This window comes from Ictalurus furcatus, chromosome 4 (assembly GCF_023375685.1).
Source record: "Ictalurus furcatus strain D&B chromosome 4, Billie_1.0, whole genome shotgun sequence".
NCBI classification, from domain to species: domain Eukaryota; kingdom Metazoa; phylum Chordata; class Actinopteri; order Siluriformes; family Ictaluridae; genus Ictalurus; species Ictalurus furcatus.
In genome coordinates this window covers 3,637,436-3,663,642 of record NC_071258.1, presented here as the reverse complement: position 1 = coordinate 3,663,642, position 26,207 = coordinate 3,637,436, and the positions used below count along the sequence as shown (strand labels likewise).

Below are 26,207 nucleotides of genomic sequence, written 5' to 3'. Positions count from 1 at the left end.
CTGCATATCTTATGTACAGCCAGAAGATTTCTTATGTAAATCCAGAAGACTGGCACCCAGAACAGACCTTTCGGCAGGTTTGAAGTCTACGTGAGATGAGAGGGTTTTTTTAAAACTCTAACACTAACTGTAATAGGAAAAGTAGTTTGTGTTAGTGCTCGATAATGGTCTAGAGTAGTGCGTGATGTGATTTGAGACACAATACTAGTTTGTTTAGCAGAGGTAGATGAACAGGGGAGACATAATTCATTAGATGTAATTATACTCAGAGGCATTTAATATGGCTATGGAGCTACAGAAGAAAAAAAAACAACCAATATCCTTTATAAACGCATCACATGTTTATTTTTAATTTGTTGTTTACATGTTTACTGATTGTAATTTAAGGCACATTAATAGCATGTTGCTAACAAGTGAAATCTATAGTCTACAACAGGTCATGATGATTAACACAATCATAATATGGAAAATAAATATAGATTTAAACCCATTAAACCAAACGTACCATAAAACCTGCCCCAGGATCTGATCTGATATGATCTGATCATTTTTCTCTGATCTGATCTGCTCTGATCATTATTTTGAGCCATTTCCAATAAATGTCTGCTTCTGAGTCCTAATGAATCAGTACTGAGGAAACCATTTTCGTAGAATCATTGAGTTCATTTCACAAGAAGTGAACAAGGGGAATTCATAATTACATGCATATAATTAGATTAAATTAGCATAATTCTCATATTTAGTACATTGAAACTATTCACAGGTTGGTAATCGTAGTTATGCTGTTTTTTGTGCTATAACAAAGGCAATACAAAGCAAAAGAGCTAGGGATGTACGCTAAAGAGAATGCTGAAATAATTGGTCTACTACTATGAAACTTTCTCTGCTTGATCATGTAGAACAAATAAACTGACTTTCACACGAGAGGTGACGAATCACTTTCCGTTCCACCGGTCTTTCTCTTCAGAATTCCTACTCAAGATAGCTTTTCATACAAACAACATTCAAAGCTATCTGTCTATCTATCTATCTATCTATCTATCTGTCTATCTATCTATCTCTCTATCTAAGCCTGACATTCAGTTTCAATGCTATATAAATTATCTATGAATAAAGAAAGCCAAACATATGCTACATCTTAATCAGTAATAACATATGATACATCTATGATATGACATGATATGATATGATATGATATTATACAAACATATGCTACATCTTAATCAGTTAACAAAAAAAAGAAAAGTGTCATGCATGTAATCTTCCTGTAGGAGATTTCTTCTTTTGGAAAGTCATCTGTTCAGAGAGAGAACAGTGTTGCTTCATTGTCTGCATCTTTAATGTATGTTTCATGAGACTGTAAACTGATACTTACATGTAATGCAGGGGTGCAGCCAGAGATCACTACACAATACTGTATAATAAAACACAAACATACATATAACAGATTTATTTTATGAGCTGATATTTAAATGTTTAGAATAATATTTTGGCTATTTACAGAAACCCAGAGGTTTATTAGTCCTGAGCTTTCCATTCACATAACGTTTTTGTTTGTTTGTTTGTTTGTTTTTTTGTTTTTTGTTTTAAATAACTATTAGTCTCAATTAAGTATTTGTTCACTGGTTTATGAGTATGTGAAGATTGGACTAAACATTCAGTTCAAGAAATCAGTCAAATGGTCTAAGAACTATAACAACTCAGTAATATAATACATCTGATAAGATTGGGTCTTGATTGCCACTACTGTAATAACATTTAAACATGGAGAATCCATCCATTCTTCACAAACCCCACTAAGACGTAATGTAAGTAATGTTCAGTTCTGAGACAGAAACAACACAAAGATGTCATTAGGATTAACTTTTATAAAATCCTGACTTGTTCTGGATATTTATTACTCACTTCCAGTAGCAGAGGAAATTCAGTTTCTCGTTGCAGTCTCGGTTCTCCCAGATGTTTGTGTTGTTGTTGAGAGCTCCGCAGCGATAAGGATGAGCTGGACATGATGGAAGTAAATCCAGACTCTGCGTTGGCTCTCCACTCAGCCAGAACCAGTTTCCATCCATGAAGCGCAGGCCGGTCCACACACTCTCTGTTTGGGTCAGTGCAAGCTCCGTTTTTGCCTGAAGCACTTGTGTGGCGTAGGGCAGAGAGGACAAGCCGGTGTACTTAGTGGTGCAGTACCGAAGAGCCTCCTCCCAAGTCTTACTCTCATTCACCAAAATCAAATATCTATAACAGTAGTATGGATAACGCGCCCAACTGAAGTCGTTTTTCCATTGTCCTTGTTCCAAAAAAGCACAGGTTTTGTATCCGCCACTACCAGAAGAGTAATAATGTTTATCAGGATAGCCAGGATACCATGGTGTGAAAGAAACTGGCTCTCCATGAGACCACTGCCATACCGAGTATACATATTGTGTGTACAACCCAATCCAAGCTGGCCCACTGCTGAAACCAAAACTCTCTACAAGTCGCTGCTGTTCCTCTGCAGTGCTGATGGTAGCCAGATCAGTGTGGTGTTCTCTGCAGATTCGCTGAGCATTATACCAATATGTTGCACCAGGATAGTAAATATATTCTCTTATCATACCTTCAACCAAGCCACAACTTCCTACCAGGAAGAAAATCGAAATGAATTTCATCATCTCTGCTTTGAAGGATCTGAGTTCTGTCAATCTTTCCTCTCGTCTGTGCCAACTCAGCACATTTCTCCCAACCACACATCACTTAATGTAAACATATGCAAAAAAAAAACGTAAACTCTAAGGTTTGCATGGGGAGGAGAGAAAACCGATTCGAACCAGAATATACAGAATTAAATATTAGAATTAGTTTCTACATGTTTACTACTGTATTAACTAGTATTAGGTAAACCGGTAAAGAGGATATATTGCCACATAAATGTTTAAATGTATTAGGCAATAACTCTCCACTTATTTGTTCATTATTAGTGTATCGAGACATTTATTTATTATTGTACTCCTATATTAAAAAGGTTTTTAAATTATTGTGAACTCATTGTAAATTATCATTACGAATCATTATAACATTATAACATTGTATATCATATATATATATATATATATATATATATATATATATATATATATATATATATATATATATATATATGATATACAATGTTATAATGGCAGTCACTAAATGGTACATCAGAGCCAAAACATCTGTGACCTTTAGGTTTCCAAGTCAAGACATTGTGAGTTTCTTTCGTGACTACATTTGTAAATCAAGCGACCCCATGTGGGCTTGCGACCCTTAGTTTGGGAACATCTACCTTACTATAAACGATCTCTTGTATTAATGTAAACTTATTGTAAATGACCTTTTTATTATTGGAACCTCTTTTTTCCTTCATGTATATTCTGTAATTCCATATTCTATAAGGTGACAAAATCATAATAAATCAATGAATGAATAAAGGAATGTATTACTTATGACACTTTTACTGATTAGTAATTAATAACTGATTACAGATTTTATACCAAGAAAATTATCCCAACTCACACTCATAATCTCACACACAAGTTTGGTCCGTGAAAGGTCAGAAACCTGGCTCCTAGAAAGATGACATTTACAAAATGCAAGACTAAAAAACAACAGGTAGAATATATCAAATATTAATCCGTTTTAAAGTTAAAGCTAACATAATACTGTAATTATTATTATTTTGATTCTTACAGATTTTTAAGGATTAATAAAGTTAGGATTACTGCTGGGTTTGCTTGCAAGTGCCAGAAATTGCCCTTAGCCTAGCGGCAGTCAGAAATACATGATGATTTAGTTTACGCATCGATTTTCACAGCAAAATTTGTGCCAATGGCAAATTTATTCATTTGACACACAGTTTCTTAGATGGTTTACTTTGGCTTCCAACAAAGCAATTTATCCAATGTTCTCATTATTTTATATAGTCCACATTCTCACCTCGTTCTCTCCCCATTCTTTCCAGTTCCTACTACCAATTATTAAATGATTACATATAACGCTTATTTTCACATTTCTCTTAACTTTTCTTCTTCTTCTTCTTCTTCTTCTTCTTCTTCTTCTTCTTCTTCTTCTAAGGCAGGCAGAAATTCTTGAGACATTTTCAACATGGAAGGTTGCACAATAGTCCAAAGCCTCCTCTGTGACTAAGCTCACATGTTTTTTGTTTAAAGAATTACTTGCTAATTTATCAAACCACTTCAGTTCATCTATGCAGTCAACTTGTAGTGTCTTTTAGCTTTCTGAAGTCTAATCAGTATTCAGAATGGTTAGATCCCTGTGCCTAAGCAGAGAAGGGATGATCAAAATCCTCATGGAAAACTACATGATAAACTAGTAGCAAGACTCCATTATTACACTTTAATTCAAATTTCAATAATAAACTCTTTATAAGCAGATAAAACATCGTTTTAATCAGCCACTCCTGGATGCTCCACAATCCCAGCTAAAGCTCAAGTATAACTATGGCTTAGCCAAAACTGGGCATGCTATGGTTCAGTTGGTAGAGCGGGCTCTCCACCAATCGTAGGGTTGGCGGTTCGATTCCCAGCTCACGTGACTCCACATGCCGAAGTGTCCTTGGGCAAGACACTGAACCCCAAGTTGCTCCCGATGGCAAATTAGCACCTTGCATGGTGCTACACTGGTGTGTGAATGAGACACAGTGTAAAGCGCTATATAAGTGCAGAGCATTTACCATAACTAGACCAAGATTATGCAGCAGCCTACCACCCACATTACATGTTCCTCATCTATACCTGCCCACATTATTACTTTTATCCAGTTTCACTTTCAATATTTCTTCCTTTCTCTAAACCTCTGCTCATCTGTTGGACTGATTCCTCCAACCTCCATGAACAGAGCCCCTTTACATTTTCACCATCATCACCGTCCATTTTTCCTGAGATGTAGTGACTGTGTTGCCCTCTCCTATTTGCCTTTTTAGTCCTCGCTAAGAGGAATCAGAGGAATTGTAAATCTTCCTGTTACTCACGTCATCTTACCTGGCTCACCATGGCAACTCTCTTCCATCATTTGTTTCCCCTGTGTCTTGTCTTTTGCTTGCTTTAGGTCATCCTTTGCATGTGTCTTGTTTTGCAAAGTCTTACTGCTAGTAATTCGAAACCATATTTCTTTTAGTTTCATCGTTTCCTCCTTTCCATTTACGTAGGCATTTTAGCTGTTAGCAAATCTTTTTTTCTGGTCTTGATTTCATCTTGTCTGTTTTGTGGATAGAAGTAAAGATTCACACGTGACTACGATGCCAGTGTTCTGACCCTGTAAATGAATTTTGACTAAAAAATTTGGCAACAGTTTAAATAAAAAAAAGACTGTGAGAAATGTTGAATATAGGAGTTTTGCTGATTGAAATGTGTTCTCAGAGCAGAAAGTATCATGATTGTCATGGTTCAGCGAGGTGAAAAGTCCATTTCTGCTTTCAGAACATATTTCAGTGATTTTTATTTCTTTGCTAAAATGTGATGAGGAGCAAAGCCTGTAAGGTACAGAAACACCAGATACGACACACAGCATTCTCTCTACGCTTCAGGCAAATGAGGAGACTTGCATCAGCTTGCTGGAGCACTACAGACCAAATATCCTGAACCATAAGACCTACTCAAAATACTTTTTGGTCCACCTTTGAAATATTTAAGCCTCTACAGATTTGTAAAATGGGCATAATTGATAAGTATTATTTTTAGCTAATAAGGCTTAAGGGTTTTCCTTATCACAACATTGGTGTCACAATTCTCAAAAGTGTATGGTCACTAATATTTATACCAAATATGTTGACCTTTGTCATTTGGTACACAATATGGCCAGTATCAATCAGTCCTGTGTGATTCTGTGTCTCTTATTATGTTTCTTATTAAATTACAGGTGCATCTCAACAAATTTGAATATCGTGGAAAAGTTCATTTTTTTCCATAATATAATTCAAAACATGGAACTTTCATATACATTACACATGAAGTGAAAAATTTTGAGCTTTTTTTGTTTTAATCTCGATGATTACGGCTTACAGCTCACGGAAATCAAACATCCAGGATCTCAAAATATTAGAATAAAGAATTTCTAATACAGAAATGTCGACCTGATGAAAAGTATGTTAATTTATGCACTGATACTCGGTCGGGGTTTTAATTCTTTTGCAGGAATTACTGCATCAGTGCGGCGTGGCATGGAGGCGATCAGCCTGTGGCACTGCTGAGGTGTTCTGGAAGCCCAGGTTGCTTTGATAGCGGCCTTCAGCTCGTCTGTATTGTTGGGTCTGGTGTCTCTCATAGACTCTCTATGGGGTTCGGGTCAGGCGAGTCGGCTGGACAATCAAGCACAGTAATCCCATGATCAGTAAACTAGTTACTAATAGTTTTGGCTGCTGGAAAAGGAAATCAGCATCTCCATAAAGCTTGTCAGCAGATGGAAGCATGAAGTTCTCTAAAATCTCCTGGTAGATGCTGCATCGACTCTCGACTTGAGAAAACACAGTGGACCAACACCAGCAGATGACATGGCAACCCAAATCATCACTGACTGTGGAAACATCACACTGGACTTCAAGCAACGTGGATTCTGTTCCTCTCCACTCTTCCTCCAGACTCTGGTACCTTGATTTCCAAATGAAAAGCAACATTTACTTTCATCTTCCCCGTGATTGTGGTTGTGTACTGAACCAGACTGAGTGATTAAAGCCTCAGGAAACCTTTGCAGGTGTTTTGAGTTAATTCGCTGATTAGAGATCTTCTCAGGTCGACATTTCTGCATTATAAATTCTTTATTCTAATATTCTGAGATACTGGAATTCCTTGAGCCTGTGACCTGTAAGCCATAATCATCAAGATTAAAAAAAAAAAAAAAAAAAAAAAATCACTTTATGTGTAATGAATCTAGAATATATGAAAGTTCCACTTTTTTAATTAAATTACAGAAAATATGAACTTTTCCACGATATTCAAATTTTTTGAGATGCACCTGTTTGTCATATTCACATTTACTGTTTCTTGAAGCTATAATAATTTGCCTGTTGACCTTTTGTCAGATAATTAAATTCAAATATATGAATGAACAAAGCGCTTAAAACTTGGTACTCCAGTTTTGGTACATTCTACCTCAGATTTAGCCTTTTTAAAGTTATATTTTAAAACCTTAAAACTGTCTAAAATCTTTCTTTAAAAATAAAAACTTAAACCCGACCTTTCAAGACAATTGTTTATTAATATGTTCTCTGTTTTATGGTACATTTCGTGTACGTTTGAAATTTGCACCGAAATGTACAGTGAGGGGAAAAAAGTATTTGATCCCCTGATGACTTGGAGAAGATCTGCAAAGAGGAGTGGGACAAAATCCCTCCTGAGATGTGTGCAAACCTGGTGGCCAACTACAAGAAACGTCTGACCTCTGTGATTGCCAACAAGGGTTTTGCCACCAAGTACTAAGTCATGTTTTGCAGAGGGGTCAAATACTTATTTCCCTCATTAAAATGCAAATCAATTTATACCATTTTTGACATGCGTTTTTCTGGATTTTTTTTGTTGTTATTCTGTCTCTCACTGTTCAAATAAATCTACCATTAAAATTATAGACTGATCATTTCTTTGTCAGTGGGCAAACGTACAAAATCAGCAGGGGATCAAATACTTTTTTCCCTCACTGTAAGTTTCTATTTTGATTAAACCTGATTACACAATAAATAAATGAATGAATTGGTCAGTGTTTTTCAGACACGGACATCCTAAAATTCTAAATGCATTGGTATATTCACAATCCAGAGATGAAAGAAGTTAAATGAAGAAAGAAGAAACGTGTTTCTTTTGACGCATGTTTATAGTAATCTGGACATTTAAATGCAGGTGTCTAAGTGATATATATATGTACTCCTGTGTCATTTAAAACTCTTTCGAATCCATTTTACATACAGTCAAATGGGGGGAAATGACACAAATGAAACAAAACAAAAAAACTCCTTTATTGTGCAGATCAAGCATTTGAGTTCACAACAATCATTATATTATGAAGAGTAGAGCTTCATGTCAAAATCTTTCACTTTCAGTGAGGAAGAAGAGCAGTTTTCCAGCCAACATGGGCAGTCTCCTGTTCCTAATATCACAGCACCATCTGCTGTTCCCAAGAAGCATTTACATTAAAAGCTGCCTTTAGAAATCTTTGTTCGGTCTTCACCATATTTGATGTGCATGTACCATTAGACGTCCTGGGTGGACGATGAAGCTGCTGTTGTTTTCTTGGCAAACCTGTTCCATGTCTGGTTGTTAGTACACCAGTGTTTTTTTTCTTTTTCTTTTTCAGGACATTTCAAACTGTCGTATGGGCTATGCCCAATGCTTTCAATGGCTCTCATCAATTTCCCCTCTTTTCCCAGCTTCAAAATGGCTTGCTTTTCTCCCATACACAGCTCTCTGGTCTTCATGTTGGTTTATTATTTTTAACAACAAATGCAGTCTAAACAGGCAAAACCTAGGGCTCAGACCAAGAGTACACATTCAAAACAATTCATTGTTTCAACAATGAACAGGACACACCTGTGCAACAAGAAATACCCGTCAGTCACGTGCCAATATTTTTGATCACTTGACAAATGGGTGAGTTCAAACCAAATTTGCCATGTTTAACATTTTTAAACACATTAAGATGGAAATATCAGGGAATGAAAGCTGAAATTCTGATCTATTGTCTCATTCATCTTTTGAGCTCAAACCCAAAATAATCGACCTTGCTGTTCCAATACTTTTGAAAGGGGACTAATGTATACCCCCACCCCAAAGTCAATACTTGCAGCTGCAAGTCCTCATGGATGTCAGATATAGATCAGAATTGTATATATATATATATATATATATATATATATATATATATATATATATATATATCTTGACAGTTTTGCACATTTCTTTTGGCAAAATTGCTCAAACTCTTGCCATAGATTCTTAATGGCCTCGAGGCCTGGCTTTCCACTTCTAACACATTCAGGGTCTTGGTTTTGAACCACTCCAGTGTAGCTTTTGCAGTATGCCATCCAGTTTGAAGGTGAACATCCACCAGTCTGACATCTCTTGCAGACTGGAAAAGGGTTTCTTCTACGATTGCACTGTATTTGGCTCAATCTATCCAACTCTCAACCTTCACCAGTTTCCCAGTCCCTGCCGATGAAAAGCATTCCCACAACACTATGCTGCCAAAACCATGTTTCACTGTGGGGATGGTGTTCTCTGGGTGGTAATGTCGATCCTTTTTATTTATCCGCCCCCTGACTTTACACTATGTTCCACGAAGGGGAAAGGAGAGAAATAACAACCAGCCGTTGGCATAACTTGCTAATCGTTTGCTAATTTGACCACATCAACCTCAGTTCCTCCTCCCAAGCTCACATGTCAGTGTCTTTAGATATTGATTTTACTTCTTATAAGCCTCCTGAGGTTTTGAAGCACATTATACATGAAATAAACATTTAACATGTGGCTTTGCAGCTTCACAAACCAGCTCTGAAAATGAGTGACAGACAATATTCAGTCAGACATTATGATGGATCAACGGTGCAACATGGTACTTATAATCTGGTCACGTTTCAATATCGATGCTTTTCCACTCATTTATCGAAGAGATATCATAATGTAATGTCACTGTTTATACAAAATTTACAGAATACATTTAATAAATGGTGTGTTACGTTATTTTGTTTTATTAAGACGTTTAAAAACAAATGAACTGGGTGATATTTTGTAACGTTCCTCTCAAGGGTTCTTCCCCATCTCGGGTTTGCTCATTAGAAATCTAAAACCTAGATTTCTATACATTTGCTTTCTGACAGTGTTTAATGTAAATAAAATTGAACTGAATGTGATGGGTAAAGAAAAAAGATGATTTTTTTAGCTTATTGGATTCTTTTATTTGACACCACTGGAGCATTAATGACACAAGAACAGAACAATTGACGCGTTTCACTCACCTCCGTTCATGCATTTCAAACAAACCAGCGCAAGCATATGGACTGCTGAGAGAGAAACGCGTCTAAATTTCAGTAATTTACAACCTCAGCTCAAACGTCCTCGTCCAGGGAAAAAAAACAAAACAAAACAAAACAAAACAAAAAAACAGATATGAGCCCAGGATCCTGATCCGAGTCAGCACTAACACAAAACTGACTTCTGTGCACTAAAGTAGGCTAGAACTGAAGTCTGGATCGATTTCTCCACGACTGCCTAAAACCTAACAATTCCAAGAGCGAGTCAAGCAGATACTAAGCGGTTCTCCATGATAAAAAGCTCCTCCTACTGTACATGCTGTCCTCTTAAATGTACAAAAAAAACCAAAACCCCAAAAACAAAACGCGACACCGGATTTCAAGTTGTGTGAATTAAAAAAAAAAAGGATTATAGGGAGTTTAAAAGCTTTATGAACAGAACACAGTGAAAGATATTTTTAAAAAACAGCTATCAAACGTATACAACCAGATGAAGAATACCAACAAACAGTCGTGTCGCCATGATGATCGTTTTAGTTCCATGCCTTTATCTGTTCTGTACAGTAGCACTACGTCGTGGCGCTCCAATATATCGTTTAGTAGCGCCATCAGGGCCGGGCCCATTATCGGACCCTGTGGTACCGCTTAATATTTAACGCCTAGTAATTATTCTCCATTCAGCGTTACAGGCTTCGGTTCTACACGATCATGCGGAATAGCAGCAAAAAGCATACAGCTGGGTCGACTAGCTGCCTCACATGAACACAAATGCAAATTAAGCGAGGCTTAAAGAAAAAAAAAAAAAACAATATTCTACAGATCAGACGTTCAGCTTCAGACCTATACACACGCACTCATTTCATTAGGTACAAACTGTTTATTAAAAAAAAAAAAAAATGAAAACCTGTGTTAAAAAAAACAAAAACAAACATTTAATTAGACACACAAAACCAGCCATATTAACACATTTATGCTGCAGTCTGCTCGTGGGCACCATTTTCTGCTATCTCCATTGTGCCGTCGCTATCTTTCTTTGCCTGCTCGGCTTCCTTCTGCAAGAAAACGAAGAAAAAGCACAGAAAAAATAAATTCTTTAGAACAAGACATTTATCTTCAATATTTCTTACGTTACGCGTCTCCCTTCAGGAATCTGCGATCGCAGAAATTAACACAATGTCAGGAAACGCCGTGATATTCGGAAGAGCTTGCGGCGTCACGTGACATCATGACGCGCATTCAGCCAAATTCAGGTGCGTTAACGGTCTCATTTACCAACAATTTCATGCAATTGCGATTACACCAATTCAAACTCCAAATTTTAAAGAAAGAAAAAAAAGCCACGGTGAAATCAAGCATTTTTGGTTGCAACAATCAGAAAAAAACTCTTTCACATCTTCAGGATGTGAAACAGTATGTACTTTTTTTTCCCTTTAAGAGAAGGTGCTGAGAAACAGCGGAGAGAGATTTGACATATAAAGGCATCGTGTATTGACGTCACGCCTGACACAAAGGCTCAGGAGAAAAGATTCAGATGACCGACAATGTTAAAAGAAGGATGTTGAATCGCCTGACAAAAACAAACAAACAAATAAATCCTACCGTGCTGTATTTCAGTAGACAAAACAGCTCTTTTTTCCCCCCCTAACGTGCACCAGCCAACAGTAAGAAAACGGTGAGACAGAAGTCCAGCGTGGAACAATAAGTGGCTCCGAAGTTTCTCTGTACTGACCAAACAAACCACAGTTCCACCCTCTTGTTTTCTATTGGCTCAAGACAGAGGCTCATGAATTCACTGGTTCACGGAGATAAAATCACAAGAAAACAACCAATACCACACGTGAATTCGCTTTTCAGATTAGTTTTAAGATTTCATTTTTTCTTGGATAAACCTGTGTTGTGTTTGCAATTGTTTGATATCCGTGAGAGCCGAGTATTTTTGTGAATTTTTTTAACAGAAGATCAAAAGGCTAAACAATAAAAACAATTTTTCACAGCTCATATTTATTATACATATAACCAAGTATTAACGGGCAATAAAAGAGCCTTTTTTTTTTTTTCGAGTTATCCCAAGCCTGCCTCTCATCACCTCATTTCCCTCGTAACCCAGGAGAAGCGTGACAGCATAGTTTTCAGGTGTCTCCCATATCCACCGTAGCAAGGGGACAAATATCGGCTGAACCGTATATTTTGTTGCTTTCTCTGTGTATAAGAGGAAGCACCGAATCCAGCCAAAATTATAACGCGCCATCCAATCAACCAAACCTTGAAACGTCGCCATGTGACTTAACCTCATACTAAAGCAGCGATTATGACAGAGCCCTGTTCCTGAGCCTCTGTGTCAGAGTAAAATCACTACATCGCGCCTTTAAAAATAAATAAATAAAAATTTAAATGACACCTGACACAACACGACTTTACCAGCATCAAGCTTATAAAGCTTAGAATTGTCAATCAATTTAATATGATGGTTCCATAATGGTCATCCGTACGAACTCTACACCGCTTACTTTAGCGTCCCTCTCGGCAAACTTCTGGAACATGTTGGCGTACAGGCGTTTGTCCTTCTCGTGCTGCTCCTTGATGTGTTTCTGGCACTGCTGCACTTGGCTCTTCGCCGCCTTGTTGCTCGGATACAGCTGTATCACGCGCTGGAAGTCTTCTCTCGCCAGATCAAATTCCTTCATCACGAACAACGCTTCTCCTCGCCTGAACAGGGCTTTTTCGTTATTCGCATCCAGTTCCAGCGCCTATGAAGAGACACCAGAAACCAATTAGGAACCAGGGTTTTACAGCCATGAGAAAATGACAAGAACACAGCAGAAGGGTGGAAGAAGAATACTTCAAACGTATAGGCAAAATTCTTGATCGAAGCTATGTTAGCACGACGACTAAACAAAACACGTTTGAATTTAACCAAAAGCAATCATTAAAAACATTTTAGAGAAATAAATACCCCAAATAATTAACCATTATCCAAGAATATTCCTCTATAATGGCAAATTACAAACATAAAAAACTTTAAAGGCTTTAAATCATGACGACATCTTTCACTTTCACGGTTAGTGTGATATGAACGCACATATAGTGTTGCTATAGACGCACAACTATAAATGACATCGTTACAACAACGTATGTAGGGGAATACGGATGTGTCGGATTAGCGGCGGTTAAAGGTCCTGGACCTTGTCGCAGTTCTCGAGGGCGGGGCTGGGCTCCTGGAGTTTTAGGTAGCACATGGCCAGGTTGAGGTGAGCCGCCAGTCTCAGGGCTTTGGCTTTCTCTTCGTCCTCGCCCACGAGGTTGGACTCGTGCTCCAGCCACGACACGATGCGCTTATATTGCACCACCGCTTGCTTATATTTACCAACCTACGACACAAACAAACGGATAAAAAAAAAAATAAACATAACAGGCAGCTTGGAATTTAACGATCAGCTGGATAACGATCGAAAATGTCGATGTGTAGCTCATACTTTGAAGTACTGAGTTCCTTTCTCTTTGATGATAACGCTCTGCTCCAGTTTCTCACCGGTGTTCATCTCCCAGGATTCTTTAGCCTAGGTGACAGTAATGAAGGTAGATGAAGAACACCACACCCCACAAACACACACAAACATATCTGAAAGCCTTGAAAACAAGGTCATGTTTATTTACTACACGTTTATTTAATGACATAATTACATCTACTTAAGCATGCTTGAATTCTATCTAATTAGATCTAAAGTAAACAGAGACACGCCTCGAATCGAGCCGAGCGTTGGGGAGGGTGCAAATCGGGCTTAAAATCTTTACGTGTGGCCAGTCTAACCTAACCTAACACTTATGTCCTCTGGTGGACTAATCTCTGCCTACACAGCAACCTTGACCACAATAAAGCTCTTAATGAGGATGGGTGAAGGAATGCATGAGGTGGAGCTACTCGCCATGACCACACTTGAACCAACGTGGTAAAAATAGATGCTAGAAAATTGAGTGAGCAGGAAAAGTCAGTGCTTGTGGCTGGTTGAAAAAAGCTAGCTAAGAATTTTTTCCCCCCAACCAAGCAAAGATTGGAAAAGGGAATAGTGTACGGCAAGACGCGCTTCCAAAACGCACCGAGAGCCATTTTTTGGCCACTAACGCACTAATGAGGGGAAGTAACTGTAGAAATATGATTTAAAAAAAGTGGGCCTAGTTATGAAATCATCAAATATTTAACGTTTTCTTTGTTAATGATGAACTATAAAATTAAGACAAGAATATCTCCAGAAATATCTCAATTTATTTCAGATATTTGATCATTTCGGTACACACAAAACGTCCTGAAACACCCGATTTGGATTTCAGAGGCACTGGTGTCGTTTGCACGTGTATAAACGTTCGAGCACACTCACCTTCTCGAACTTTGTGAGTCTGATTTTGTATTGCAGTGTTGCACCAGGTGGAATGTTAAATTTGGGTTTCCCTGCGTTCCCAAAGCCGTATCTGAAAGTACACAATGACAATGCTGAATCGGCACAAAAAAAAAAGAACAGCAGAACCTTGCGCTCGTAAAGGAGTACGTGCTTGCTAACGGTGGATAAGTAACCTGACTAACTTGTGAAGAACTGCGTTTACAGTGTGTAAGAGTGTAATTACTTTGGTTTGATGATGAACAAGGACTCCTCCCCCTGTTCCATAGCCTGCAGCGCTTTCTCCACTCCGACCGGCAGGTCGAGACCCTCTCCGTCTCCCACCTCAAACGTCAGATCCCGATCGTCGAACACGCGGCCCTCGAGCGTTCCCTCGACATGCACTGAACGATAGAGAGGACGACGTTAAAAAGCAAAAAGCTTCTCCTTCTTCCAATCCGGTCACGACGAGTCTTTATTCGGTATGAATGAATCGAAGGGCACTGCTGTCTTTTTAAAGAAAAAATCCACCCTGAATGATTTGTACATCGATATTTATGAATGACACGTGATCTCCAACATCCAAAAATGTTTAGAAAGAAATTCTGATATGTCTTCCACCTACATGTCAGTCTATTTTACTTGTAGGAGCAAACCTGACTCATAACCTTTATATCTGAGATTCTTGAAATGTTTCTCCTATTAAAAACACAGCTGTAACTGCACTAGCGATACGAATGTCCCTCTGTGACATCATCGTGGTACAAAACCACTAACTTCTGAACGGGAATAATGAAAACACACCCAGCCCAATAAATTAGCACCAGAAACACTAAACACACCCCAATTACTTCATTATAAACATATTTTATGTGTTTCAGGGCAGAGATCTCGTGTGTGTGTGTGTGTTTGTTACCTTCCACAGATGCACCCTCGTTTGGTTTACTGTAACCCTCTCCTTTAGTGATGATTCTACGTACAATTCCACCATCTTCATCCTCTGTGATGTCCTCACCGTGAAAGTCAAACAACTCGACCTGCACCACAAACACGAAAATTAAGCGAAAGCTCAAACGTTTCTGCCACCTGAAGAATAAGCACTGAGCGAGACGGTACCTGGAACACCAGGGTGGCGCTGGGTGGGATTTTGGGGGGGCTTCCAGCAGATCCATACGCATACTCAGGTTTGCAAATCAGTTGACAGATTTCACCAACGCGCATCGTCGCCACACCGATATCCCATGCTTTAATCACCTGACCTGCAAGATATTCAATCCATATTCAATCCATATATATCAAACACACGCATATATATACACACACACACCATTCATAAAAATGAGCACACGTGAAACATGACAGTTTAGACTTGATCATACTGGGACAGAGCATAGGCTAGATACATAAGTCTTAACTTTCTGCAAAAAAAAAAAAAAAAAAATTGTTTCCAAAATTATTGGCACCCTCTTATTTCAAATTTACGACACACACACACACACACACAGCACTGAGTCGCTTCCTGTCTAATAAAATTAGGAACTCGTGTGCTATACGGTGCGGTGGCTTCATGTTGGCATTTCGTTTGATCATTTCAGCCCAGTTTGTACAGAAATGTGGAACAAACATGGTTTCATTTTGGAGCTCAGTAAGGCGGTATTTAGGTCGGACTACTGGAGCTACTGAAAATAGACAGGGTGGAAAAAAAAATTGGAAATTAACACATCATTACTTAATCCTAATACACCTCACCATCTTTAGGCGACGAACGCCTGTGAAACAGTTCTAGGGGGTTACCTATTGCCTTCGAGCTCTGAACGTGTGCGTGAACTGGGGAGTGTGCTAGGGCTGGGGCGATATGATGACTCAATATCAATAGCATCAGAAATTGTATCACAATATGTTTTCTTTTAATATCGTGGAGATCCTGATATCCTTTTGTTTTATTAAGATTTTGTACCTAATCTTCAATCCTCCACAGATTTACATTTTTCTCCTTTCAGTGTTCGATTTAAAAATAAAAATAACTATTTTTAAATATATAAAAAAAATTACTTAAAAAGAAAGGAAAAAAAAAAAAAAGAGTATTGAACAAGTTTTTTTTTTTTTTAATGCAATACTACTGTTTTTGCTGGCAGTTTGTTACCTATAGATCGTGCATCGTAGAAATGGCTTCAAGAATCATCTCATGATATTTTGATCATATTTCCATATTTTCTACTGCAATGTCGCACACTGATTTTCTGATAGAAATAATTAGCATAGTCTAAACCTGAAGGAGATTCTGTGTGGGAATTCTGGCTTCTGTTCACAATTGGTGTCAACTAGAGATGTATACAACCGGTCAAAAGTTTGTGGGCGCTCAACTAAAACGTTTCTCATGATCTTAAAAACCTTTTGATCTGAAGGTGTATGATTAAATGTGTGAAATCGGTGTCGTAGACAAAAATATAATCGTGCCGATGTATTCAGTAGAAAACTAACATTTTATTTACATAAAAAATCCTTTTTATAAACGGACGACTAGGAGCGGAATATTCCGAAAAGCAGCCGATAAGAGTCCAGCGTCGGTGTGAACTCCTTTAATACTGTTTAAAAACATCTCAGGGAAATTCCTCAAGAAATCGGTCGAGAAAATGCCAAGAATACATTTCTGGAACATCTAGGCAAAAAGGGTGTCTACTTTGAAGATGATAAAATATTTTAACATTTTAGCATCTTCAAAGTAGACACCCTTATTTTTTTTTATTTATTTTGGATTTTTTTTTTTTTTATCACAACAGAACTCCCATAGTTCCATCTGTGTTACTCCGGAGTTTTGATAACATTATGACCAATATATATATTTATTTATTTTTATGTCGCATGGAATCCCAGTCCCGATGCACTCCTCCGGTTCCCTGTGAACTATTACGGCAAACTTTCTTTAGAAAAAAAAATTTTTTTTTAAAATAAACAGTGCACCGTTTCAAACTCGTTATCTGATCATCCGTTACATCCCTACTCTCCATAATAATTTTTGTTCAGAGTTCTGAAGGGTGCCAATAATTATAGACTTACCTTGGCAGGTTTTTGCGCGCATCTTATTTGCAAGAAAGTTTATGCAATACATCCAAACCCACCTTTTCCTAGCTCGAACGAGAACTTCTCTCCTCGGTCACGGCTGGAGTCGAACTGAGTGCCGTCCAAAAGAGTGCCGACGTAATGCACAAACACTTTGTCACCTGTCATAGGTAACTCTGTACCTGTGCCCTCTCTCTTCACCAGCTACAGGCAGACACAAGGAAGTCACGTTACGAAAGAGACGGGCATTATTAATACGAGGTAACCAATTAGATAGTTAAGGACATAAATACATATAGAGTCTAAAGGTACATTAGGTAAGATTAGTCACGGTACTACCGACATGATCTAGGCAGCCCGTAGACTAGTAATCAAGAACCTATTAGAATAAAACTACGTATGTATCAGTGTATATTTATTATTAATTACGACATACACGCTACACATTTTCCCAGCCACTGTAATCATGTTTTGGGGAGGATTTTGTTCAATATAATCAAATTGACATACTTTCTCAACATCTTCCTGACTTTTCAGACACCCTATAGAGTATTGTGTCCTAAAAAAAAATTAAAAATTTAATTGCTGATACAAGCCCCATCCAAACACAAACAATCTTTCCGGCCCGGAAAACTGCTTTCTAAATGGGGTTTTTATCAGCGATATAATACAATTTTTGCTAACGCTTACTCCAAGGTTCATGTTCTCATATATCTTCCAGATTACGTGTACACCCAAAAAAAAAAAAGAAACAAAGAAAGAAACAAAACGCCTATTGTACCTTTAAACAGTTTAAAACAATTTGTATTTAAGTTAAAGAGTTACAGTGAGCGCGCGCTCGGGAAGCCTCCAGAATTTCCGTGGTACTTTCTGGAAGCATGAAATGGACACCTGAGTAATTAAAGCTCCTTTTTTGTACTGCAAAACGGGCTTCTTGTATATTTTGCCCCGTCAAAATATACACATATAACTTAATATTTATATGGTGGATGAGTAGATATAGTTTTATATATATACACACACATATTGCTGTTTTCAAAAACACCTTGCGAAGCTACTTATTGCCATGCGACCAGCTAGCTAGGTAGCCATGTTAGCATCACTAGCATGTTAGCTGTAGCTTTGTGCGATTCTCAGGTGTTCTACAGTTCCGTTTGAATCCACGTTAACTTGCTAATGCATTTCTACAAGGCACTGTGAGGAAAGTTAGGGCTTGGTTTGCCAGCTAGCCGGTCTTCACACTGGCCTAGTCACCACCAAGCACCGACTGTGCAATAACACTTGTAAACAAATCAAGTTACCTTCAAAACTCCTCCATCTTTCTTAGGAGTGATGTCGTCTCCCTGCATAGTGATGCTCTGCCCGTCGTTTGAGACTTCTTCTGCAGTCATGTTTGCACTACAATGTGTGAGGTTCAGGTCCACCTGCTGACTGAGTTGATGGGGTGTGTGTGGAGTGTTAACTAGCTGAGGTGCAGCCCAGACGGTGTCAGATAATTTCCTAGTCCTTGTTTAAAACGATGTCTTTGTAGCCCGTATCAAATTCCAGAAAGTAATATAAGAGGTTGGTGTTTGTATATCGATATATATGTGTGTATGTAAGAGCGAGAGAGTGAACTTATAGGCGTGCAGCACCTTCTAGACTGTTCAGCAGGAGGAAGGGCAGCGAACTTTCCAGAGCGATTGGAAGGGAGACGAACTGCGCTTCCAGGGCCTGTCTATAAATTACTGAACAGCTGCAGAACGAAAGTCGGGCAATAGAGGGTATGCATGACGTCACTTTCATGCCAGAACACGCCCCCCTTGGCCGGACGAGTGGAAAAACATCCAGCAAAATGGCTGGTTTTAATAGGGGAAGCTGCGAAAACGCTACTATAACTAACGATCATCGGCTTAAATTAAATGCAGTTGGACTCGACGGTGAATCTTACAGCTTGTCCAAGAACCTGTAGTCCATGTACATTGGCATGTGGGCAGAAATAGGTTTTCCTGACATTTATGTGTACCTGATGTAGGAGAAATTAAAGTGATAAGAACACAAATAAACATTCTGGTTGTATGTGGACAGGTATGTATAAATATTTTTATTTTATTATATAATTTTATCTGGTAAACCATAAGCTAGCTAGTCCTAGTTTGTTTGTTGCTAGCACTGCTTCCACTTACTAACTTTATATTTTCATGGAGGTAAAACACAGAGAATGAACGAGCCCCTGTTATTCATCGGTGGATATAGGCAGCATTTAAAAATAAATATGGAGCAAATGATTCATCATTGTACAACATGAATGCCACATGCCAAAAGAACTTACACTTATACTGCTGGACTTAGTAAAAAAAAAAGAAAGAAAAAAAAGGAGTGAATGGTTTTTTGACACTCTGTAAAAAGATTTCTTGTTGAGTCTGTTAGCACAGAGTTAGGGTTAGATAGGGTCTAATGTTTCATTTGATGAAAGTGGTAATTTGATGATGATCCCTAACCGGAGTAGGTTGAGTCTCGTTCTCATTGGCTGAGACATATCTATGGCGCGGACCTTCGAGGAAGTTTAGTAGTGCAAGCAGCTGAAGTATCTTTCGTCGATCGCCATACTAAAAGCACAGGTATTTCAGCTTAGATCTGAGTCACCGGAGTGGTCGAAATGGAGAGCGGGGATGGAGTCAATCGCTTCCCGTTTCCCTTTAAGCCGTATCCGATCCAGGAGCGCTTCATGGAGGCGCTGTACACCGTGCTCGAGGAGGGCAAAGTGGGCATCTTCGAGAGCCCCACCGGCACGGTCAGTCTTCACGGATCGTTCTGTTTATCTGTCCATGTTTTGACACTAGTGGCGGGGTTCATTACCGGTTTATGATTTCCAGGGGAAGTCTCTGAGTCTGATCTGTGGTGCTCTGACATGGCTGAAAGACTTTGAGGAGAAGAAACGACAAGAAGCTGAGAAGCTCCTGGAGCACACAGTGAGCGCGAGCGCAGGTGATTCACGAATCGATTCTTTTATATATATATATATATATATATATCCTCTCTCTATATACACACACACACACACACACACACACACACACACGTCTATAAAGTCTTGAGAAGTTTTGCAATTTCGTGACAAGGAAAGAGCAGGAAAGAAGAATACACGCATTTCAGGGTGGTGCATCAAATCTTGCATAGTTCCTCTCAGGATGAATTGATGCGTCGTGATGCTGTCAGTAGGTGGAGGAGGAAAAGACGGGGACAGAATCACGGTTCGGGAGGAGGAGAAAAGTAACAGCGCCGGAGTTGATGGAGAGTTGGACTGGGTTTCAGAGTTTGTGCAGAAAAGAGCAGAGAGAGAGCTGGTGAACAAATTAAAGGTGGGAAACCGAAACAATCTGAATATGGAATATCTTGGCACCAAAATGTATTAATAAGTTGTAAAAAAAAAAAAAAAAAAGGTGCAAAGTGTGATAAATCTAGTACATGAAAGAAAATGGCTATATCGGAGAAGTACAATAATTCCCTAAAGTTTATTAACATATTTGTATATTCATATCCTGCTTTCTTTCTTTCTTTCTTTCTTTCTTTTTTCCCCCAGGATGAAGAGATGAAAAGGAAGAGGAGAGAGGACCGACTGGAGATGATCAGACACAACGCTCAGCTAAAATACACCATGAAGAGAAAAGTCCGTTTGTGTATCGTCAGTGACGGCTGGTCATGATATTAGATGGGTGCTAAAATATAATATCTATCAATAGCTCGGCAATTAAATTATTAGGATTAGATCGTGAGGTCTCATCGATCAGCGCAAATAGAGACCAAATCTGTGTAATCGCCTGACATGACTGAATCTACAGTCTGGCCTAGAAAGAAATCAGCCCTACTGGTGGTACTGTTGTGCTCAGTTCCACAAAATGTCCAAAATGGTCCTCCTTTTGTTAGCAGTAAATAATCAGACATGGACGCCAAAAATAAACCCTTACATTGATGCACAGTACTGTGAAAAAGTATTTGCCCCCATCGTGGTTTCTTCTGTTTTTGTGTATATCTTCTACTAAATTGTTTCAGAAATTAAAACAAAGGCGACCCGAGTAAACACAAAATACAGTTTTTAAATGGTAATGTTATTTATTGAAGCAACAACAACAACAAAAAAGTTCTCTAATATCAACTGGGCCTGTGTGAAAATGTATTTTCTCCTGTAGTTACTAATTCCCCAAATCTATGAAGCTGCATTCATAATAGGATTCAGCTGGACTAAACACAACCAGGCCTGATTACTACAAACCCTGTTTAATCAGATCACTTAAATAGAACTTTTTCAATAGCATGAAGTTGGTTAAAAGGTCTTACCCAGTAGCACACTATACCAAAGATGGAAGAAATAAAGCCTTTCTTTTATGGTGTATTTCATTTGAAGATCTAAAACTATTTAGTATGAGATCAACACAGAATCAGGATGGGAGCAAATACTTTTTAACAGCACTGTATATGTTTATCTTTGAAAAATGGAGGAGTAGCCCTGCTAGCACATTAGTACCCGCCGTCCCTGTGTACCGCAGTATATTTATGTCTGCACGTGTTTTTTTTGCGTATCTAAACCCTGTCTTGATATCCACAGAACAGTGAGAATAGCGAGACTGAAAAGCTGCTGCAGTTCAGTAAGAAGGACGCGGGATCAGAAGACGGACCTGACGAAGACGAAGAGGACGGGCTCGTTGTTGCGGATTACGAAAGCGATGAAGAACCCACACCCAAAAACAGGTGTGTGGTTGTATATGCACAAGTCTATGTTTGTTATAGCATTTCTTCATCTCAATATTCATGAACACTCTTCTCCAGGCTCTGTGATGAGGAGGAGGAGGATGATGATGATCTGGAGGAAGAGCATGTCACTAAGGTGCGTATTAATTTCATTTAAGAGGATTGTGATCTCAGATATCTTTTGTACGTTTATTTAATTATTAGACAGGTTATAATTAGGGCTGACTGAATTCTATTCAAATTTTAATAATTGCATGTTTGAAGTCTAAAAAAGGCCTCACTGTGCTTTAAACAAAAAGGGGATGGGGATCAGGGGATGTTACGTATTAACAGTATATGGTTTTCATGTTTAATTTTAAATAAATGTGAAATAAATTAAGTGAGCATGAGCGTGTGTTTGTGATGCATGTAACTGTGTCTTTTTTATATTAGATTTATTACTGCAGCCGTACACACTCGCAGCTGGCCCAGTTCGTGCATGAAGTGCAGAAGAGTCCGTATAACTCCACAGTCAGCTTGGTCAATCTCGGGTCTAGACAGGTACACACACACACACACACACACACACACACACACACACACACACACACTGTATGCTTTATGACAAAGTTATTAGATTAAATTGTTATTTTCAACCTGTAAACAATGTACACAGAAGCCTAAAATGAACAAAATAATCGAATCCGTTCAATGCCAGAATTGCATATCACAAGGTGTTTTAGAAATTCTGTGATGATTACAGTTCTAGAAACAATTTCCAGTACGTTTTATTAACAAAGACATAACAATAATAGGACCCTTGATGTAAATACTGTATTTGTGAGTAGAAAATTCGAGATGTATTTGTCTCTGCAGAATCTGTGCATTAATCCAGAGGTGGCACGACTGGGAAGCGTTCAGCTGATCAACGATCGCTGTATGGAGCTGCAAAAAAATAAACACGGTCAGAATCACAAACGCTCAAACACGCTACAAACGCAACACCCACGAGCATTATGGGAAAACAAATGAGATACATACTGTGTATATTTACATGTGTGTGTTTGGGGGGATAAAACATAGGTTGCTTTTGACCTTTGCACACAGATAAGCAGGACAAGGTGGACTCGGAGCCTAAACGCCGCCGCGGTGCCGTCAAAGCGACCTGCGCGTTCTCAGGCTATGAGAAGATGATGACGATGCGAGACGAGGTGCTGGCGAGCGTCAGAGACATCGAGCAGCTCGTGCAGCACGGCCGAGACACACACACCTGCCCTTATTACAGCACACGGCTTGCTATTCCTGCAGCTCAGGTTCACACACATACACGTATATGCACACGCACACACACATACACATATATACACGCACACAAATTAGAGTTCAAAAGTCTGTTTATTTATTTTTATGATTGTTGAGCTGCTATAACGTAACCGATAACAGGAACTAACTTGTTCCTAGGACGTTCTATAGCATTAAATGTAACTATACACTGATAAAAAAAAAAAGTGCAAACTGTCGTTCTTTAATTAATATAAGTCATTTGTGGCAAGTTTCTGTGATATAAGAGGAATAAAACACTCCGGAATGTGCCGTTTTAGGAAAATAATCAATTTTGAGGTGGTAACAGTAACTCTGCGTCGTTATGCCATCCCGTTGTTGATTAGTTTTCTTTAACAGCATGCTCCCACGTTTAATTCCTTACTTAACTAATGTGCCCACAGATGTGTCATTTAAAATAATAAAAAAAAATGTTTAATTGCCCAGGACCCTTTATACTTTCAACCTCATTAAACTTCCAGGATCTATACATATACATGAATATTCAAATCTGAAACACTCTGAGATCCTCAGTGCTAGCAGGTAGTTAACCGCTAGTAATCGAGCTCACGTTTGTCCAAAGTATATTGGACATGAGTGGGATATAACATATGGAACATAATTTACTAATGATATTTTTCATCCAGGTTAAGGTTTTCCAGGCACCGCATTCATTTCTAATAATACAACACTGCTTGTTGGAACTACTTCCATCATGAATCAGTAGAAACTCTGTTATCTGGTCTCTGATTATTAGTTTTTATATCTGAATTGACCACTCCTGGCTGGCTCGCCAATTTATGCATATAGCCCTAATTCAGGGTTTCAGTGAATTCAAGCACCGATTTTAAAGTTTATTTCTCCCTCTCTCAGGTGGTGGTGTTGCCGTATCAATCACTCCTTCACGCTGCGACTCGCAAGGCGTCCGGGATCAAACTGAAGGATCAGATCGTCATTATCGACGAGGCTCACAACCTCACGGACACGATCACGGCACTGCACAGTTCCGAGGTCAACGGAGCACAGGTACGTTGCTAAGCTACTCTGCTAACACTTCACCTGGGAAAGTGAACATAGTGTACCATATAATATTCGTTTAAGGTACAAACTTCAATCTTGAAATAACCGATGTTACACCCAGTATGTGTGATTACGCTATTATGGCCAAGAAATTCAACATGTTTCTTGTAAACTAAAATAACAGATAAAAAAAAAAACAGATAAAAAATAACTGGGTCCGATGGGATCCCAGTCCTGATACACACCTCTACCTCAGGGGACAGAAATAAACCTGCAATGTACTGATAGTGAGTTGTAAGCTCCAGGGACATTTCCATATTCTGAGAATTTCATCTCTGCTGAATGTTTTAGCACAGTTAACCATATTATTGCTCAATTATATTAACAAATGTTTTAACCTTAACGCGCTGTGAAAAATCTGTCTGATCCCGAGCTTCCCAGACTAATTAAACGTGTTTTAAATAAGGTCGTGTCCCGATTTGAATAACGAGCTAAAATATCCCCTGAATAAAATAATGACGGTATTTTAAACTGTCCAAAATAAGCAGTCCCTCCTGAAATGAACGCGAAATCAAGGAAACTCTCGGAAGAGCTTGCAATTAAACAAAATTACAGTCGATTTTCCACATGAATCACGTGCGTTGAACATGAGTACAGCTAAAAGGTGTCATTTCCCAACAAGAATCAATGCGAAAGACCGCGCAAAACTATTTAGTGCCATTGCAATTTCACCAGTTCAACAAGTTTTCTGCAAAAAAGCAGAAAAAACTCAGCAAGTCGCATCGCAAATTTTGAAAAAAGCCGCAGAAAAATCAATCCTTTTGGGCTGTAACAATCAGAAAAAACTCTGAAATCCTGTACGGACTGAATATCTGTGTTTGTGTGTCCAGCTTCTCAAAATAATAGAATAAAGAATTTACAATACAGAAATGTCGACCTTGTGAAAAGTACTTTGGGTCATTTGGAACACATTTACAAGAATTGCACGCATCTTTTATAAACGTAATGCTGGGGGATTCTTGTAAAAGTTTTTTTTCTCAATACTTGAGGTGACATTACAGGTCTGTTTTTATTTTTAAATCCTTATCTTCAAATTCGTTAGGTAAGGAATAACACGTTACAGATGACGTGGTTATACGAAAATGATGCACACCAGGGTGGCGTGAACTCTTATCACACTGAAGAGGATTATTTTTGTATAAGCCTCGTTCTCTCTCTCACTCACTCACTCACTCACTCACTCGCGCCCTCTCTCACTCTCTGTGTCTCTTTCTCTCGCGCGCTCGCTCTCTGTGTCTCGCTCTCTCTGTCTGTGTCTCTCTCTCTCTGCTCTCTCACTCACTCACTCGATCACTCACACTCTTTCTCTCTCACTCTCTCTCTCGCAATCTCACTCACTCACTTGTGCCCTCTCTCGCTCTCTGTGTCTCGCTCTCTCTCACTATCTCTCTGTGGCTCTCGCTCTCTCTGTGTCTCTCTCTCTCTCTTGCTCTCTGTCTCTCTCGCTCACTCTCTTTGTCTCACTCACTCTCTCTCTCTCACTTGCACTCTCTGTTTTTCTCTCTCTCTCGCTCTCTGTCTCACTCACTCACTCTCTCTCTCTCGCTCTCTCTCTTTCACTCACTCTCTCTCTGTCTCTTACTCGCTCTCTTTTTCTCTCTCACTCGCTCTCTCTGTCTCTCGCTCTTTCTCTCTCTCTCTCTCTCTCACTCGCTCTCTCTGTCTCTCTTTTTCTCTCTCGC

General features: G+C 38.8%; 3 protein-coding genes across 3 annotated transcripts in view; 1 reads left to right on the top strand and 2 right to left on the bottom strand.

Moving 5' to 3' along the window:
• Positions 1 to 1,375: 1,375 nt before the first annotated feature.
• On the bottom strand, positions 1,376 to 2,708 carry LOC128606444 (macrophage mannose receptor 1-like). Its single transcript, XM_053622570.1, has 2 exons — positions 1,906 to 2,708; positions 1,376 to 1,414 (listed from the first exon to the last, which is right to left on the bottom strand). The coding sequence occupies exons 1-2, from the start codon at positions 2,649 to 2,651 to the stop codon at positions 1,405 to 1,407; spliced, it is 756 nt and encodes a 251-aa protein (XP_053478545.1). The 5' UTR covers positions 2,652 to 2,708; the 3' UTR covers positions 1,376 to 1,404.
• Positions 2,709 to 9,888: 7,180 nt separating this feature from the next.
• On the bottom strand, positions 9,889 to 19,085 carry fkbp4 (FKBP prolyl isomerase 4). The gene is made up of 10 exons (XM_053622568.1): positions 18,720 to 19,085; positions 17,478 to 17,622; positions 15,475 to 15,617; positions 15,275 to 15,395; positions 14,606 to 14,762; positions 14,362 to 14,452; positions 13,462 to 13,545; positions 13,171 to 13,356; positions 12,496 to 12,735; positions 9,889 to 11,040 (listed from the first exon to the last, which is right to left on the bottom strand). Exons 1-10 carry the CDS (start codon positions 18,807 to 18,809, stop codon positions 10,957 to 10,959), a joined length of 1,341 nt encoding a protein of 446 aa, XP_053478543.1. The 5' UTR covers positions 18,810 to 19,085; the 3' UTR covers positions 9,889 to 10,956.
• Positions 19,086 to 19,964: 879 nt separating this feature from the next.
• ddx11 (DEAD/H (Asp-Glu-Ala-Asp/His) box helicase 11) overlaps positions 19,965 to 26,207 on the top strand; it is a 19,459-nt gene continuing 13,216 nt past the window's right edge. The window contains exons 1-10 of the mRNA XM_053622566.1: positions 19,965 to 20,191; positions 20,274 to 20,385; positions 20,617 to 20,759; positions 20,981 to 21,067; positions 22,004 to 22,146; positions 22,225 to 22,282; positions 22,579 to 22,686; positions 23,002 to 23,089; positions 23,233 to 23,438; positions 24,319 to 24,471. Coding sequence (XP_053478541.1) covers positions 20,057 to 20,191; positions 20,274 to 20,385; positions 20,617 to 20,759; positions 20,981 to 21,067; positions 22,004 to 22,146; positions 22,225 to 22,282; positions 22,579 to 22,686; positions 23,002 to 23,089; positions 23,233 to 23,438; positions 24,319 to 24,471 — 1,233 coding nt within the window. The 5' untranslated portion in view covers positions 19,965 to 20,056. The remainder of the gene's footprint in view (positions 20,192 to 20,273; positions 20,386 to 20,616; positions 20,760 to 20,980; positions 21,068 to 22,003; positions 22,147 to 22,224; positions 22,283 to 22,578; positions 22,687 to 23,001; positions 23,090 to 23,232; positions 23,439 to 24,318; positions 24,472 to 26,207) is intronic.